The 16,864-nt window shown below is 37.3% G+C and overlaps 1 protein-coding gene across 3 annotated transcripts in view; it reads right to left on the bottom strand.

Annotated features, from left to right (window-relative positions):
• MMD2 (monocyte to macrophage differentiation associated 2) overlaps positions 1–16,864 on the bottom strand; it is a 757,289-nt gene that overhangs the window by 265,097 nt on the left and 475,328 nt on the right. For all 3 annotated transcript variants that reach the window (XM_044089489.1, XM_044089487.1, XM_044089488.1), the window contains exon 2: positions 9,442–9,523. In XM_044089489.1, coding sequence (XP_043945424.1) covers positions 9,442–9,523 — 82 coding nt within the window. The remainder of the gene's footprint in view (positions 1–9,441; positions 9,524–16,864) is intronic.

Raw genomic sequence — 16,864 nt, 5'->3', positions numbered from 1 at the left:
GTTGGGGGTGGGTTAGGTGAGTTAGGGTTAGGGTGCGGGTGAGGTGAGTGTGCGATAGTGACGGACCCTTGGGTTAGGGTCGGGTTAAGGTAAGTGGATAGCTAGTAGTATATGTAAAGTTTAGTTTAGGTTTAGGTGTAGGATTTTAAGTGTATGTGTGTGGATTGCTGTTTTTTGTGTGTGTTTGTGTTGTGTGTACGTTTCTCGGAATAGCGATTTTTTTCCCTGGGAAAAAAAAATCGCTATTCTGACTGTTCGATGTTTGCAGATTTCGGTGTTTAGGGTTCGATATTATAACATTCGATCTTTGTAGATTTCGATGTTATAATATAGACCCGTGCTTTACAGTTTGCCCACAAGTTTAATGAAGTGCAGTCTTTTCTCAGCTACTTTTATTTGCAAAGACATATTTTACAAATGTGATTGATGTTTTATCATCTCACATTTAGTTATTCATTTCAGTGTCACTTTTCTTCTTTCTGATCATCTCCATTTCCCAACAATTGACTCTAGTGCAAGTCCAATGTACTCCTGATTCATCTAGTAAATTCCTATGCTTTTTTCTGTTTCCCAAACATTTTCCTTTGGCACATTAAAAAACGTTTCACTAGCAATGTCTATGAGCTTTACTGTCAGTAGAAGGAGAAGCAGAGTACCCTTTTGATTGCTGTCTCACATTTTGTAGGCTAAACTTTTTTTTATTTCATCTTAACTTGTTTTGCATCAAAAATGTCTTTGGTCCCCCAAGAAAAAAATACTCTGCTAAACATAGATTAGATATTGAACAGTGTCACACTGTCAACAGGCTAACTGAAGGACCACATAAATAAAGTGAAGTCTAGTGCTAATTGGAGAAGCAACATTAGGCTGCATGATCGCTGGAGCAGTGCAACAATAAGGCATGAGACGGATGTCAAAATGAAGGCAAGTGAACTCGTCCAAGCCAATGTGTACGTAAAAGTGCAATGGAATGCCACAAGGTTGTGGCTCACACTCATCCATCCCAGTAAGGGCAGCATAGCAGATGTCAGACAGACCACTGTGGGTGGCACATCAGACTGCTAATATGGTTCATCATATAACTGAAAGAAAATGAGTTAGATAGGAAAGTACCAAACAGGAAATAGATCAAAGCACATAATTGTAACCATACAGTATGAAAAGTAAAGATAAAGAATGGTATTCTTAAGGGGAAAATACAGCTGTGTAAGTAAACTTATCATAAAATTAGACGTTAAATGCATTTAACTTAGCTATATATAATACCCTGCCAAGGCAATGAGAGCCAGCCAGCTTTCAAAGCTTCAGGGCACCTCTTCCACACACCCAAACTGCCAGGCAGCTTTAGCTGCACAGACTAAAAGACAAGTTTGGGCAACAAGCCCTTCAGAGCTTTCCTGCCAACAGAGATGGTGAGGCTGAGCCCTGAAAGAATAATGCTAGGCACAACAAAAAAATAAATGTCCACACCCTGGCATAAAAAGCAACCAAAAAACAAGGGGTGGATGAAGGGAGCAGCTAGTACAGCAATGATCATTTGAGTATCTACTGTTATGGTAACTCTACTTACACAAATGTACTATGTTCATCATATTGATCACTGCTGCAGTAACCTAAGTTATATGGGAAGATTACCCTAGCTTACCAAATTTGAGAGGTGGAAGGAGAACAGTCCAGCAGCTTCTGGAAAATGGTCCCAGCAAAGCCTGATCTGGACCTAAAAAGGAATCAAGCTTATAGTGTTTTGTTAAAGTATGTACAGAGGACCAAGTAGCAGCTTCTAGAGTACTTCTAGAATCTAACCCTTTGCAAAAAGACATAGATGATGCCAAGGTCATGGCAGAGTGGGCTTTGACCTCACCTGGAATAGATTTGTTATGGTGAGTATATACAAAATTAAGATTCCATGGAGGGGCCGCCACTTTTCTTGGAGGCTTCTTATGCAAAACCCCTTTCAAAAAAATTTTGACATGAGATTGCATTGAAAGTGCAGGATCCATAGGCAGAAATGCCAAAATGGCTGATAAATAAACCTTGACAGAGGAATAAAAAAGTCCATAGGATAGTAATTCACACAAATGTAGTAAAACAAGAGAACAACTAGCCCTGAGTGGGTGCAGATTATGTTCTTGGCTCCAACTAGAAAACCTTTTCCATTTGCTAATATATGTTTTTTAATAGCAGGATTTCTTACCTCCATTAATACCTGTTGCACATCCTCAGTAACCATGTACGTAGAAGGAAATAAGACTCTACCATCCAGACAGCCAATTGAATTTGAGTAATGCTGGGGTGTATCAAACACCCCTGTTTTTGTGAGAGTAGATCCTGTCCATGAGGAAACTTGGGGTAATTTTCCCTGGACATTTCCAAAAGAGGGGAGAACCATGGATGCCTGGGCTAGAAGGGAGTCGCCACAATGATCTTGAAGGATTCCTTCTGAATCTTCAGAAGTACTCTGGATGTTAGTAGAAAGGGTGGAAAAGCATACAGAAACATCCTTGTCTAAGGAAAAGAAAGAGCATCTTTCTTCCCAACCTTCTTGCATAGAGTCCTGGAACAGAATCTTGCCAGTTGATTGTTCAAAGAGGTCAAATTCAGGAGCTCCCCACAGATGGATCAAATCTTGGAAGACCACCTGATCTAGTTTCCATTTGTAAGGGTCTACCGTGGTCCTGATCAACTTGTCTGCCACACAGTTTTGCTCTGATGGAAAGTAAGATACTTGTAGAGTGAGACTGTGCTGTGAAGCTTTTTCCCCAAGCTAACATGGCTAGTCTGCAAAGGGGGTATGACCTGGTTCCCCCTTGCTTGTTGTTTTACCACATGACTGTGGTATTGTCTCTAACAACATGAAGAGGTCCCTGGGAAAAAAGATGATTCAGAGAGTTGAGTGCCTTTATTAGGACAATCATTTCCTTAATATTTATGCATTTTCATCTGCCCTTAGTGTCCCACACATCCTGTACTTTTATCCCTCCTGAAATTGCTCTCCAAGTAAAGTCTGAGGAGTTTGTGGTACAGGGAGAGAGAAGGGGAGACCTCAATTTAAGGATATCTGTTGTCTCTATCAAATTATTTCTCTTCTGAGTAACCCAGCACTGAGATTAGAAAATACAATTAGTGTTGGTGCTGGGATCAAAGAGACTTCAGATACCGCTGCATCTGTCTCATGTGGGATCTTGTCTGCGCTATCATGAGAGTAACAGAAGCACTGAGACCCAACATTCTGAGATATTCCCTTACAATGACAAAAGTCTGAGTAGAAACCTTAGAAACAGATCTAGGTATAGATCTGTTTTTCTTTTTGCCATGGAAGAAAATCATTTTGAACTGAGGTGTCCAGTTGACATCCCAGGAACACATTCCTATGTAAAGGAGTCAAGAAAAACTTTTGAATGCTCCCAGCTTGTGTAAGAGATCTTTCATCAAAGAGAGTTCCCTGACACTTTGAAAAAGACTCTGAAAAGATAAGGAAGTCATCAAAATATGAAAAAAAATGTTGATAATCTGTATCCAGCAATAAGCATAACTGGAGCTAGACACTTTGTGAATATTCTTGGTGCAGTGGATAGACCAAAGCATAAGGTAGAGTACTGATAATGTGATCCATACACACAAAACCATAAGAAATGCATGAAGTCTGAATGAATAGGGATGCAATGATAAGCATTTTTAGGTCTAATGCAGTGATGGCGAACCTATGACATGTGTGTCAAAGATGACACACCATGACATTTTGAGTGACACACCAGCGTTGACCAACACCCGAGTTATCAAAGAAACTGAATGAACAAAAATACAAGAAACATGCGACCCTGCACTTATATTTTAAAAACTCAGCAACAAAAAAAGTCATTAATTGATAATCAAATCAAATGCAATATGTTGCATATTTTTTCAGTTTAATTCAAATTTACTGCTAAAAATATGGTAATTATTTGGTGCACTATTTTAAGCCCAATTATCAGTGAACATATCTTTTTTCTGTATTGTAAGTCACGGATTTTTCTTTTACTTTTATAATACATAGCAGCACAGATGATTGGACTGTATTTTTTAAAATAAATTAATAAGTAAAGAATTGTTTCTATCTTTTGGGGGGGGGGGGGGGTGACACGCCAGTATTCACAATAGGCATTTTCCAAATTTTTGACAAACTGAGCCTAAAAGGTTTGCCATCACTGTAGTGTTACCAGGAAACTTGAAAGAGGAAGAAAATGTAACAGGTTATGAAGTGACATTATTTTGAATTTGGGCACGATCACAAACATGTTTAGAAAAGAGAGATCTAGAGCTAGAACATTTTTTTTATTTGGCACTAGAAACATCCTTGAATAAAACCCATTTCCATCTGGGAAGGAGAAACAGGTTTTATCACTCCTTGGGACAGCATGAGATGAAGAACCAGTGGAAACAAAACAGTCTGCTGCAGGGGATGTGGAATGACCACTGGAAAGGAAGATTTTCCTCCCACTGCCATCTGTAACCTTGATGAAAATTTTTCAGAAAGCATTTGTCTGAAACTATCCTCTGCCAAAGAGAAAATGGAGATTCAGACTTTCTGGAAGAAAAAAATGTCCAGACTGGGAGGGGGTTACAAAGTCTCTTGAACAGTCATTCAGACTTGTTGGAGGGTCCTTGATTTTGGGAGATCTGAGGTTTCTTTTTGGTATCCCCTGCCATTTCTTTAAACATATGTTTACCTGTTTTGTTGAGACTGTTTATTCTGCTTTTTGCCAAAACTGGATGAGAAGTTAGAAATTCCCTTAGAAAATTTGGAAAACAAGGTAAGACAAATCTTAGGAATTCCTTGGATCAGCTTACCCCTTTCAGCACACTTTTTGATCACCTCTACAGGAAAGGGACCAAACATTAAATCTCTTTCCTAAGGTCAGTTTAAAAATCTAATTTATAACTTCTTGTAGGTGTTTCTGAGAATGCAGCCATAAAAACCTCCTCAAAACAGTAAGAGTTACCATAGTCTGGAAGCAGTACCAACCAAGTCATACTCACACTGTAAACAATGAGCAGTGACCTATGCAGTGGAAGAAACTAAATTATCTATTGCAGATTTTTCCTAACAAAAAGAAACTTCAGATAAATATTCCTCATAATTTGACAGAACAAACTTGAACATATGAGCCTGGCAATTCAAAATTCTGAAAATCAAAGTTGCAGAAGTATACACTTAGGAACTTTAAACATCCTATCTGCCTGTTTATAGGGCAGCTGGCTGACTACCAAGAAAATTGCAGGCAGTAATATGTACATCTTCTAAAGCATACAGAACAGGATGAATGGGTGCAGGTTCTTGAAAATCCTTCTGTAACAACTCATAGTATTTTTTGAGGGACTGAGAAACCTTAAGTGTTCTTCCACTGAAAACATTGGCTCATTCTAACTTTAGTCTCAAAGAAAAAAACCCCACAGGGAGAATCAGAAAGCTCTCCTCTGAGTCTGAATCAGAAATCTGAGGAAGAAAATGTATCCATCCTTGCATCTTCCTGTTCAGATTCAGAATCTTGAATCTTCAAGAAAAGAGGTATCTCTCTTTCTTTTACCAGAAGCTACCTTAAAAGAAGACTCAATAGCCTGAATTAAACACTAAACCAGACCCGGTAAACTATTCCTGTCTATGGAAATTTGAGGAGGAGTATGCTTAGCTTTCTATTTCTTTTTGACAGAAAAAATGGGACCAACTGTTTTATTAGTGGCAGCAGCAGCTTCCCCAGGGATGAGCACAGCATTCTGACATAACAGAGAGGCTTCCCTGTTTCTTCTCCCAGGACCACCAAGAGTGGCTCTTTCTTGCCCACTCAGAGGGCCCCAACAACTTCAGAGGATCTGGTTAACTGCAGGTCTATAGTGGTTATAGGTTCTACATGATGGATCCGGGTAAAGAGGAGTGGTCCGAAGTACAACTAATGGCCACAGTAGAGTCACCCACCTGTGGCTGAGGCAAATTGCTAACCTGATGTGTTGGCAAAAGCTGTTTGCTTAACTTTTTCTATTGTGGCTGGAAGAAGGACCAACCATAGGGCAGGTAGTTTGTTTCATGGTGAAGCTGAAAATGGTGTATTTTTCCCGGGGAAGACAAGCAGCAAATGCCAGTAAAAACCTGACAGAAAAATACAGAAAAATGCACTTTAAAATACTTTACCAGTCCCACAAAATTAAAATAAACAATTTATCCACAGAAAGATGTTTTTCATTTACTTTACACAACTTTTAAACTGACAGGAAAAAGAGCGCTCTTGTTTAAAAGTATGATGCAGTCTCATGCCAGTCTCTTGAAACACAAAACTCCTAGCTTTAAAATAACTTTCCTGAAGAGGAAAGTGATAAAAGGCCTTTGGCAAAGTCAGATGGAATTCCTCTGGAGCACAGAAAAGGTTTTTTTTTGTTTTAGAATTAAGAGGTGTCAGTTTGGGGATCTGGAGTATAAACCAGACGAGCTAGCCATTACATTTCCCACCACTTGTCTAGTGAATACAAAAGTCAGAATGTGTCTACATTGTCCATCAATGATAATGTAGATGGTGTGTGCATACAGTAGATATAAAAAGTTTACACACCCCTGTTAAAATGCCAGGTTTTTGTGATATAAAAAAGTCCAAGATGTGCCATGCTGATAGACTCCTACCCAAGAAGACTGAATGCTGTAATTAAATCAAAAGGTGCTTCAACAAGGTATTAGTTTAAGGGTGTGCAGACTTATGCACCCAGCTTTTTGTACATTTTTTATTTTTTATATTTTTCCCCTAACATATTTGTTTGTTTTTCAATTGCATTGTACAGGTTATAGGTCACATTAAAGGTGGGAAAAGTTTTGAAATGATTTGTTGTGGTCTCATTTTTTATATCACAAAAACCTGGCATTTTAACAGTGGGGTGCACACTTTTTATATCCACTGTCTATTCTAAATCATGTCACTCATCATTTACTACCCTTTAAAATACTTGATGCCCTCTTACATTGACTTCAAGCTTTAGGAACCTCTTCTGTTGCATACCTTTCCATTTAGTCCCATTACAATGGATAAGGGGTGGGAAGGGAAGTCCTCAAGCTGTCACAATTTGGGAAGGGAGTAATCATTTCCATGTTCCATAATTTGTTCACATAGTACATGACACAAAATGGCCTTTATTTGAGTAAAGCACATACACTTCCATGCGTGTGGTCCTTCTGTAGATTTATGTTAATGTCCTGACTTCCACAGCTGTTCCTTATTTTTTGTATGTTCCTTTCTCTGTTTTCCATAAGAGAAAGAGGTTATCAGCCAGAGCCAAACTCCAGCCCTTCACTACTCAGCTGTCTGAGGCATTAAATGAATCCAGAGTTTTGTGATGGAAACTCATCCTTTGCACACCATTAAGACCAGACATGTTGCTCTCATGGTTTACCTGGCCTTTTTGCATCTTAAGGTTACAGGACTACATTAGATTTTTAAAAATTGTGTGATGTGCATATAAAATCATAGGGGCCTGAGCTTTGATTTCATCTTTAATACCAGCCATGTTAGGATATGTATTACTTCCTAAACAAAACAAGCAACTTACACATTAACAGAAATTGGCCAGAAAAGTCATATCTGCCTTTGCCCTTGCTAGGGGAAATTTTATATAAAGCATGTGGTATATATACTTTGAATCTTTGTGTGCATGCATGAACATGAATGCATCTGCATGAGTAGGTACATGTATGCATGCATGTTACCTTAAGCATGCATGTTCATTAAATGAGATATTATCAAGATGGCATAGAGTGTGTATTTGTTTTTATATAATTTCACTGCAAAACATAAAACTGAACTGAATGAGAATGTAGTCTGAAGACTTTTCTCAAAGTCCACCCCTTCATTTGTCCTTAGCATGTCTTCTTTCTTTGTATTATTCATCCCTAAGTCACAGCCTGTTTATCATAGATCACCATTCTGTACATCACTAGCCTTAATTTTTTTTCATTATGCAGACATGTCCATTTCAGAGTTCTATACCTGCATTTTCGACAAACAAATGATTACATTGTCTACTTCTGGAAATGCACTAATACCTCAACCTTCTAATACTCTGATCAGATGAGTAAAGTTTAAGAATACAGATCAGTGCCTTCTGAATGTTATCATTCCACCTGAAGATATACAGCCCAGGCTAATTCTGCACTGCTAAAGATCTCTGTGCTGAAATAAACAAATATTCCATCCTATGCCCCTAATAAATGATGTATACTCTAACACCTGTCTGTGAATTACACAGTGCCACCATGTCATGGATGAATACTAAGATACTAACCATTATTTTGTGGACCCTGTAACCTCAGGGCCCTTATGCAAAGTAAGTGAGACCTGTGCACAATGCTATGGAAATGTTATTCTTATGAGTCACTGTATCAAACTGAACTGTCCATGGTGAAGGGCAAAGTATGTTGAAAAGTATGAGTGAGTATGTGTGGAATGGCTCACATTTTCTTGAAACATGTTTTCTGATATTCTTCTCTTTATTAGCATTCAGAATCTCTCTGAAATTTAAACATGCATAAAATAACCTCATTCAGGTTAGGTGGATGATCCTATGGGTCACCATCCTGCCATGGGATGATAATTTGAATAAAAAGACCTATGACACTAGAGTCCCTCATTGATCTATCAGTATAATTTCTCTCACATCTGTCTGACTTACTGGTCCAGATTGGGGTTCTCTATATGGGGAAGCCTTAAAACCCTTCAGATTGGGAAAACCTTAATGCAAATGATTGGGAAAGTATGGGAATTATGTGAAGAGATTAGAGAGCAGGGCTTCCTAATATTGTGCCATTCTGACACTCTCCTACCCAGTTCTCAATGTGTATGTGTGTGTGTGTGTGTGTGTGTGTGTGTGTGTGTGTGTGTGTAATGTATGCACACACTAGTCTAGCAACATTGGCCTACATAGCAAATAACTAGGCTTTGGATGTAAACTCTATCCCTCACCCAGTATAGGTCATCTGGCAAAACTGCCAACTCCTCAGTGATTGGGTTCTCTGATCAAGTCTTAGTTGCCTGGGTTCAGTAAGGACTTCTTCTTTCTGTACTGTAGCTTCCCTGAACAAACATTTATACAGATGATATGCTTATACTAAATATAAACCTCATACTACTACTGTGCAGTAAACCTAGTAAAAATAATACCAATGGAAGAGGCTGCAGAACAGAACTTTTGTCTTTTGTAAGCAAGGAAAAAAATTTCAGTCACTGTGGCTCAAAAAATGGTATGTGAAAACACTAAAATTAGGACCTCTATTTCCTGAAAAAAGCACTTGTACCTTACTGACTTTCTAATGCATGTTTCTTAAAAGAATATTATTGCTTCCCTAAATCCTTAAAAGCAACTGTCTCTTTGTGTTTCCTGTTTGCATTTAGTTTCAAATGTAAAAGATTTCCTCCTGTAAAATGAACTTACCGCATGAGTAGCACAGTTTGCTGCATGCTCGTATTCTGTTGGCTGATATCTTCGGTTGGGTGGAACACAGTTATTCATAAATCTAAGAAAGAAGGCAAAAAATAGTGACTGACTGTTACTGTCATTATATCACTGCATTTTTCTATCAAGACTACATTAGCATCTGAACTATAAACTACTTTAAATGCATTACTTTTTAGACAGCAGTACCTTTATCAGCTGAATTACTCCCAAAAGTCAGCCATGTGACATGAAGGGTTGAGACTTGAGACACATGATGCCACATCTTTTGTTTGCCTAACACTTATCTGGAGAAGTACCTGGGTCATTGAGGGCAAGATAGAGGAGTGTGTGACATTGTTTCTGATACCCTATTACTCTTAGGTCGAAACTTTTTTTTTTTTGAGGGTAGTATACACTGCAGTTATCAGAACTGTCAGTCTGAAACTGCCATAGTTGAAGTGATCTGATCAAAAGTGAAGAGACTTATATAGTATGAGTCACCAAACATGATTATCTCATTAACACCTATATGTCACACCTCTAGCAGCCTAAACACATCTTGGATTCCAGAATATTTTCTGAAAAATAAACTTAAAAAGCATAAGACAAACAAATGTAAATAGTTTGTGAATAACAAAAGCTATTAATACTGTGCAAATAGCAATGTTATCAGTAAAAAAATATGCTTTACAGTGACAATAGTACATTTAGTCTTTTCTGTTAATACTGTAATATATTATAATGCACATAAAGCTAAATTATATATTTTTTCTAAACTTTTACAAACACATTTTCATGTCTTGAAAATTATACAACCTAGACATATATTGTTAGAACATTTTTATTAACCAGACATTTCACATGACAACAAGAAATTCCTCTATAAGTGCATGTTTACTGATATATTATGATAAATATGAAAACACGTTTAATTGTATAACTAGCAATACAAATAATACTGGATATCTCTCAAGATGTGCAACTTACAGTGCAAATGTCAAATACCGTTTTCTTCAACAGCGTGTAAGGTTTCACCTGATGTCATGTAACAGTTTACAAGTCACTTGTTTTTTGAAGTGTTAAGTACATATGGAGATATTATTCATTTTCATACTTACTAACAAACAACTAGCAATATTTTCAGTATAGTTTGACATAAACCAGTACTGACAATGAATTGTCCTGTCTCCCACATTATACCATATACCTCAATAAAATGTAGGTCTCTCAGTCAGGAAAATATGAACATAAATATGAAAATATGAATAATAAGAGGCAAACAAAGACTGATTTCTCCACTGCAGGGCATCCTCAACTAGCAGTCTTAATGCTATTTTCTTAATAACTTCTTGCCCTTTCTAATAGTGCCTATTATTAGCTAGTAAGGTCACTTGGTTAAAGAAGCCAGACTCAAAAAATGTTCTGGATGCCATAAGGAAGTATGGATGTGAACTGGAAGTATAGAAAAAGCTGTTTTAGGTTTTAGTTAGTTAAGAAACTTGTACCTATCATAAAGTATCTAGTACATGGATTTAATAATACGTATTAGAAAGTTCAAATCGGTAAACAAATTTGTGGGGACTTATCCTACCAGTCCCACTACTGTCAGTCATGAGCTTGCAGCAATGGCCAATATGATTAAGTGTACCTTGGGCCGTTGAGCATTTTCTAACCATGGGCCTTCCCCATAGCCATTTTATGGAATCATTAAATACGCAGGCTTTTTAGTCATCTTGCTTATTGTTTTAATTGTATATTGTCTATCAGGTTGCTTTACATTATATTTATAGTTTAATAAAATCTGAATCTTTGTTTTAAATTTGAGTAGCCTTGAACATTTTCTCAAAAAGAAGTGAAACAAAATGTACTAAACAATAGCTAAAATATTACCTATTTCAGAACATTTCAACCATAGAAGACCACTCAAACTGCTGTCATTATAATTCACTAGTGTCCATACCCATCAATTCCAAACTCATTACAGACTGTACATCTGACTGTGATTAAAAAAAACAGCTACAGTGAAATATTCCAACTTGCTTTACACAAATGCATACAAGTCCCACAAAGCCAGATTAATGACTGTTTACTTCATATTGAAAGCCTGGTCATTTTCATCTAAAAACAGCACCTGTATCCAGCATGTATAGCTGCATAGTGGACTATGTACACCTCACATGTCTGATCATGGTAAAATGATAATAATAACAATAATAGCCACTATAATGCCTTTTAATTTTGTGTCACAAAACACACAGTAGCCACAGTAACATATTCCAACTTACTTCAAGGACAGCTTAATGATTATTTTAATTGTACAAACAACAAAAAGGTAAAGTTGCTGTCATCTGTCTACAGATTTCACCCCCATCCAGCAGCTATAGCAACTTTGTTGTTTGCATATACTTCAGATGCCTGATACAGATAAGACATAATGGTTAAAGTTTGTGTCTTTCGGTTTTTCCCGGTTAGGGGTCACCACAGTGAAACTCCTGTAACCGCTAATGATTGGTAGTGGATTTTTACGTACTGGGTTACCAGCCCTGATGCACAACCTTCAACGAAGGCATGCCCCATTCACGTATGCCTCCACACAGAAGACGCTCTATCTGAGAATCGAACGGACAGCGTCTTGCTGTGAGGCGACAACGCTACTGCAGCACCACCACCGCAGTACTAAGACATAATGGTTAAAGTAATGTAATTTAATATTCCTTCACAGAGACAGTATTCAAAATTAAGTCAGTTTAGTACTACAAAGCCAGAATAATGAGCAAGCAATGACAGCAAGTCATTTTATCTATTGACAGCCCTAGTACCTAGCAACTATAGCTATATCATTGCCTTTGTACTCCTGTATAGTCTGTTGCAAATAATAATAATAATAATAATGACCATAGCAGTGCATTTCAAGTTATTTCACTCAGAAGCACAGTAGAATCTCAGTAAAGTATTCCAGCTTATTTCGCAGAAATCTACACTAGTCTTCAAAGTTAGATTAATAACCGTTTAGAATAAGAAAGCAACAAATGTGTACACTATTTTTATTCACAGACAATCCCTATACCCATTCAACATTATAACTACTTTGATAACTCAGCAGACTATGTACATACCAGTCATCTGAGTGTGACAAAAAAGTAATGACACAGTAATGCATTTCACGTTTCTTCCATACCGACAATAATCATAGTAAAGATATTCAACTTTCTTCATACAAATCACATTTGTCCTACCAAACCACAGTAATGAGCAAATGACAGTAGTCAGTTATTTTCATTGACATACACCTCCCATACTCAGCAAATATAGCTATTCTGTTGTTGGTATACATCTCACATGTCCAACTCTAATAATAAAATAAACTAAAGTAAGCACCACAGTAATGTATTTTAGTTAACTCCATTTCACACAAACACCCAGTTGCCCATCAGCCAAAGGAGCATAATCCAAATTTCAAAATTAGTCCTGCAAAGTCAAAGCTATCCAATTCTCATATCTGGTTGTTTGTTAGGATTAAAAATAACTTAACTCACACTTCTACTGGTTGCTGCTGATCTTATGTACCACAAGCCCCAACTATCCACTTTTCATTTAATATTTGTAGGCTTTCTGTTCCATGTCATCCCATGTGAGAGAAAGAAGCATAAAGCCCACATATAATCTTCCCTAGGTAAATGGTACCCTACAGGTGCCCCTAGAGCTGTGGTGGCTGCCCAAATCACCCCTATTATAATCTGCTACCTATAATGTTAGTTCATTCTGTTGGGGATCTCTTAACATCCTTTCTTCTTTTTTTATAGTAATGTTGCAATACTTACTTTTCTGTATCTGCATTTTACACACATGTTGTCATGCTATTAGTGTTACCTGAACTCTTAGTTATATGCAGCCACAGACAACACAGTAGCTCACAATCTGTGACTTAATTTTTAGTTTTCTTTATATCTGCATTGGCTTCCTCTAGGTAAACTCAAGACTCAGTCAGTAAAAAAATTTCAATATTACACTTCCTCTAAAACTCACCAGCAAAGATAAAAATAAGTGTTTTTCTCAGGAAGGGCATATATGGATGTGTGTGTGTGCCTGTGTGTGCATGCGTGTGCGTGTGTGTGTGTGTGTGTGTGTGTGTGTGTGTGTGTGTGTGTGTGTGTGTGTGTGTGTGTATATATATATATATATATATATATATATATATATATATATATATATATATATATATATATACGTACATATGTATGGATCCAAGGGTGACAATTTCAGGTATTGGCATCTGTGCCAGAGCTAATAGAGCAGTGCATGTGTAACATATGCTAGGATAGTTAGCTGGAGTTTTGTAAATAATTTTGTGTAATTTTACTGTCACACTGATTTGTAAAGATGTTTGTTTTAAACATGTATCAACAGTGTTATTATAACTGAGTAAATGTATATGTTTAAACAGAGAATTCTGGAAAGGAAGAGTAGAAGTTTTTAAATTGTTCTAAATCTTTCAGATACTGTAACAGATCTTAGCAAAGCTTCAAGTATATATTGTACTAGAGTCAGATGATTAAATGTGATGTCATTCTATAACCAGTACTGAGAGGATGGAACTCTCACAGCAGTTTGTTTTGTTTCCTTTGGAACCTGATATAAAGCTCTATGACAGTTATCACAGTCAGTGAGTTCAGTTGGCTCAGTTCAGTTTTTAGTTTGAACCTCATCACCTTGTTGAAGTAGTCATCTCAGCATCTAATCCTGCCTTGCTGTATTAATTAAGTTAGCCAGGGAACAGTTATTCTTTAGACAGTCAGGAAATGCAGTGAGATTACCTAAGTAGTGTATTCTGCATCTGTTTGAATCTGTCCAACTGTATTATTTATATTTCTCCAGTGATTGAACCTCTGTTGTTTATTGTAATTAGATATTTAGTATTCTCCTGTTTTCCATTTTATTATTTATTATTAAATATTTTTATACCTTTCATTGTGGCTGATCTTTAGATAATAATTTTAACATCTTGAGAGTACTTGTGCTTATTTTAGTGATGCCGTGGCCACTCTGTAAAGCCTTGCTGCTTTGGTTACACTCTACCATTCTTATTAGTATGGATTTTACTCAGTATAATTGGATACCCTTGTAAGAGCCTGAGAGTGGTATACTGGTGGCAGTTTGGTTACCTTATAGCCTGGGTAGTAGGGGTACAGCTAGTAAATCTGTACCAGCCTTTCCCAGGAGTGTGTGTGTGTGTAAAAATCAAATACCCAGGTGTGGGTGTGTCAGCTACTTGGAACCGGGACACAGTGCTCCATAGTAAATCTTGTTTAGGATCTGAAGGGACACAGATTACAGTCCCAGGTCTGGATCGTGTTCCCTGTGTGCTCTTGGGGGAAACTGTGTTTGATGCAGAGAGCTGTATTTGAAAATACTGTGTAAATCCATTCCTGTTTAGTGACCATCTCTCACTGGTATCAGTGGTGAGGATTGAGGATCCTTGATTACTGGCCCAGAGTAGAGAGTCCATCACACCATGATACTCTGTTGAGTTGTAATTTAGTCGACAGAGTATAGTGTGTGTGATCATATGCGTGTTCATCTGTGATGTCAAAAAAGAGGACATTTTAATTGTGAAAGATTAGTGTAGGTATACTTGAAGTGTCAGAAGTGAGTGTGTGTGTGTGTGTGTGTGTGTGTGTGTGTGTGTGTGTGTGTGTGTGTGTGTGTGTGTGTGTGTGTGTGTGCGTGTGTGTGTATGCGCGTGTGTGCATGTACATGCTAGAATTACAGTAAAGCAGTAAAGGTTAAGTTAGGTGATAGTTTGTGTGATGTATGTGAGAAGTGAATGTTTGTGCTAGTGTTACTGGTTAGCATTTAGTGAGGATTAGGTGAGGAGATGGATTCACTTCAGAAGCTCAAAATACTGAAATCTCAAATTTCAGCATCTCGAGCCTAAGAAACTGAATCCACATAACTAACACTAAAAACCACGAAATTCAAAACCTTGAATACCGGAGGTTTTGAATTTCACAGTACTACCACACACACACACACACACACACACACACACACACACCATTCTCCACACAAACACGCACAATCTCTCTACTACATGAAAGCACGGGGCAAGCACCCCTGCACCCCCCATGTGGAAGGCTGTGCTCCCCACACACCCCTACTTAAATATTCTCACTCTGAGGTTGCACTACATACAAACACACACAAACCACCACCACAGAAGCTACATTCTCCTCGCACACACAAATCACAGCAACTAAACATATCGACACACACCACAGCCCCTTCTCAAACCCCTTAAAACACACACACACTTACTTGAATACATGACCACAGCAGAAGTTCAGAAGCATGAAATTCAAAACCTCTGGTATTCGAGGTTTTTAATTTTACGCTTCTGAACTTTCTCTATTCTGTGGATTTGGCTTCTTAGACTCAAAATACTGAAATTCAATATTTCAGTATTTAAAGCTTCTGAAGGGAACCCGATGAGATATATGTATTGTAGTGCATTGTAGTGCATTTGTATCCATTTGAGATGTGTGTCCTAGACTATCTTGTGTAGTGGTTGTGTTAGGGAAAAGTGTTTTTCTAAGGTAAGGTGTCAAATTAAAATTGGGGCAGTGTTAGGGGTAGAGTTAGTACATATTTTTAAGGTGGTACAGGGGTTTGAAGGTTAACCTTAACCCCATACCTTACCTTTTTTATTAAAATACTTTCCAGAACACTTGCACCATTAAGACAAATTTAATGTAATTGGTAGTTAATTTGCCTTTGATACAAAAGGCGCTGAGCTCTATTCCCACACCAGGCAGCTAAATTGCTAACACTACAGTGCAACACTACAGAGAATGCTGCACTTCTGAGTGTGTCATCCTTCAGATGAGATGTTAAACCAAGGCTTCATCTGTCTGAGTTGGTGGGAACTGAGGTGGATGTAAAAGGCCTTACTGCAACTATTGAAAACAGCAGGGGTTCTTTTTTAAAAAAAAAATGTATACAATACTATTTACAAATTTACATATTTACAAATTTATACAGTGTACAAATTTCCATTCCTTTCCATTGACATGCAGTCATAGATATTTAACTCTTCGTTATATTATCTGGACCCCACTCCTTTTTTTCCTTTTTTTCCACAGCCACCATCTAGTTGTCCTTAAGATTATTGTTAGTCCACATTTATCACTAAACATGATTTCATTTGACCTTTCATTCCAAATGGTCCACAAAACATAAAAAATCTTTTATATGTTTTACTAACATATTCCTTAATTTATGGCTATAATACCCATATATAATCATATCCATATTTATTTCTTTTACCTCCTTTATATTTTCAAAGAAATTTTCTTTGCACAGTTTTCCCAATATTTTACAACCCTTATACATTGTAAGAAAACATGTTCTGTAGTTTCTTCTT

The sequence above is a fragment of the Protopterus annectens genome, chromosome 12.part0, assembly GCF_019279795.1.
Source record: "Protopterus annectens isolate FY-2018-M chromosome 12.part0, PAN1.0, whole genome shotgun sequence".
Lineage (NCBI taxonomy): Eukaryota > Metazoa > Chordata > Ceratodontiformes > Protopteridae > Protopterus > Protopterus annectens.
Note: the sequence above shows the minus strand (reverse complement) of the source record. Positions and strands in the feature narration are given on the sequence as shown.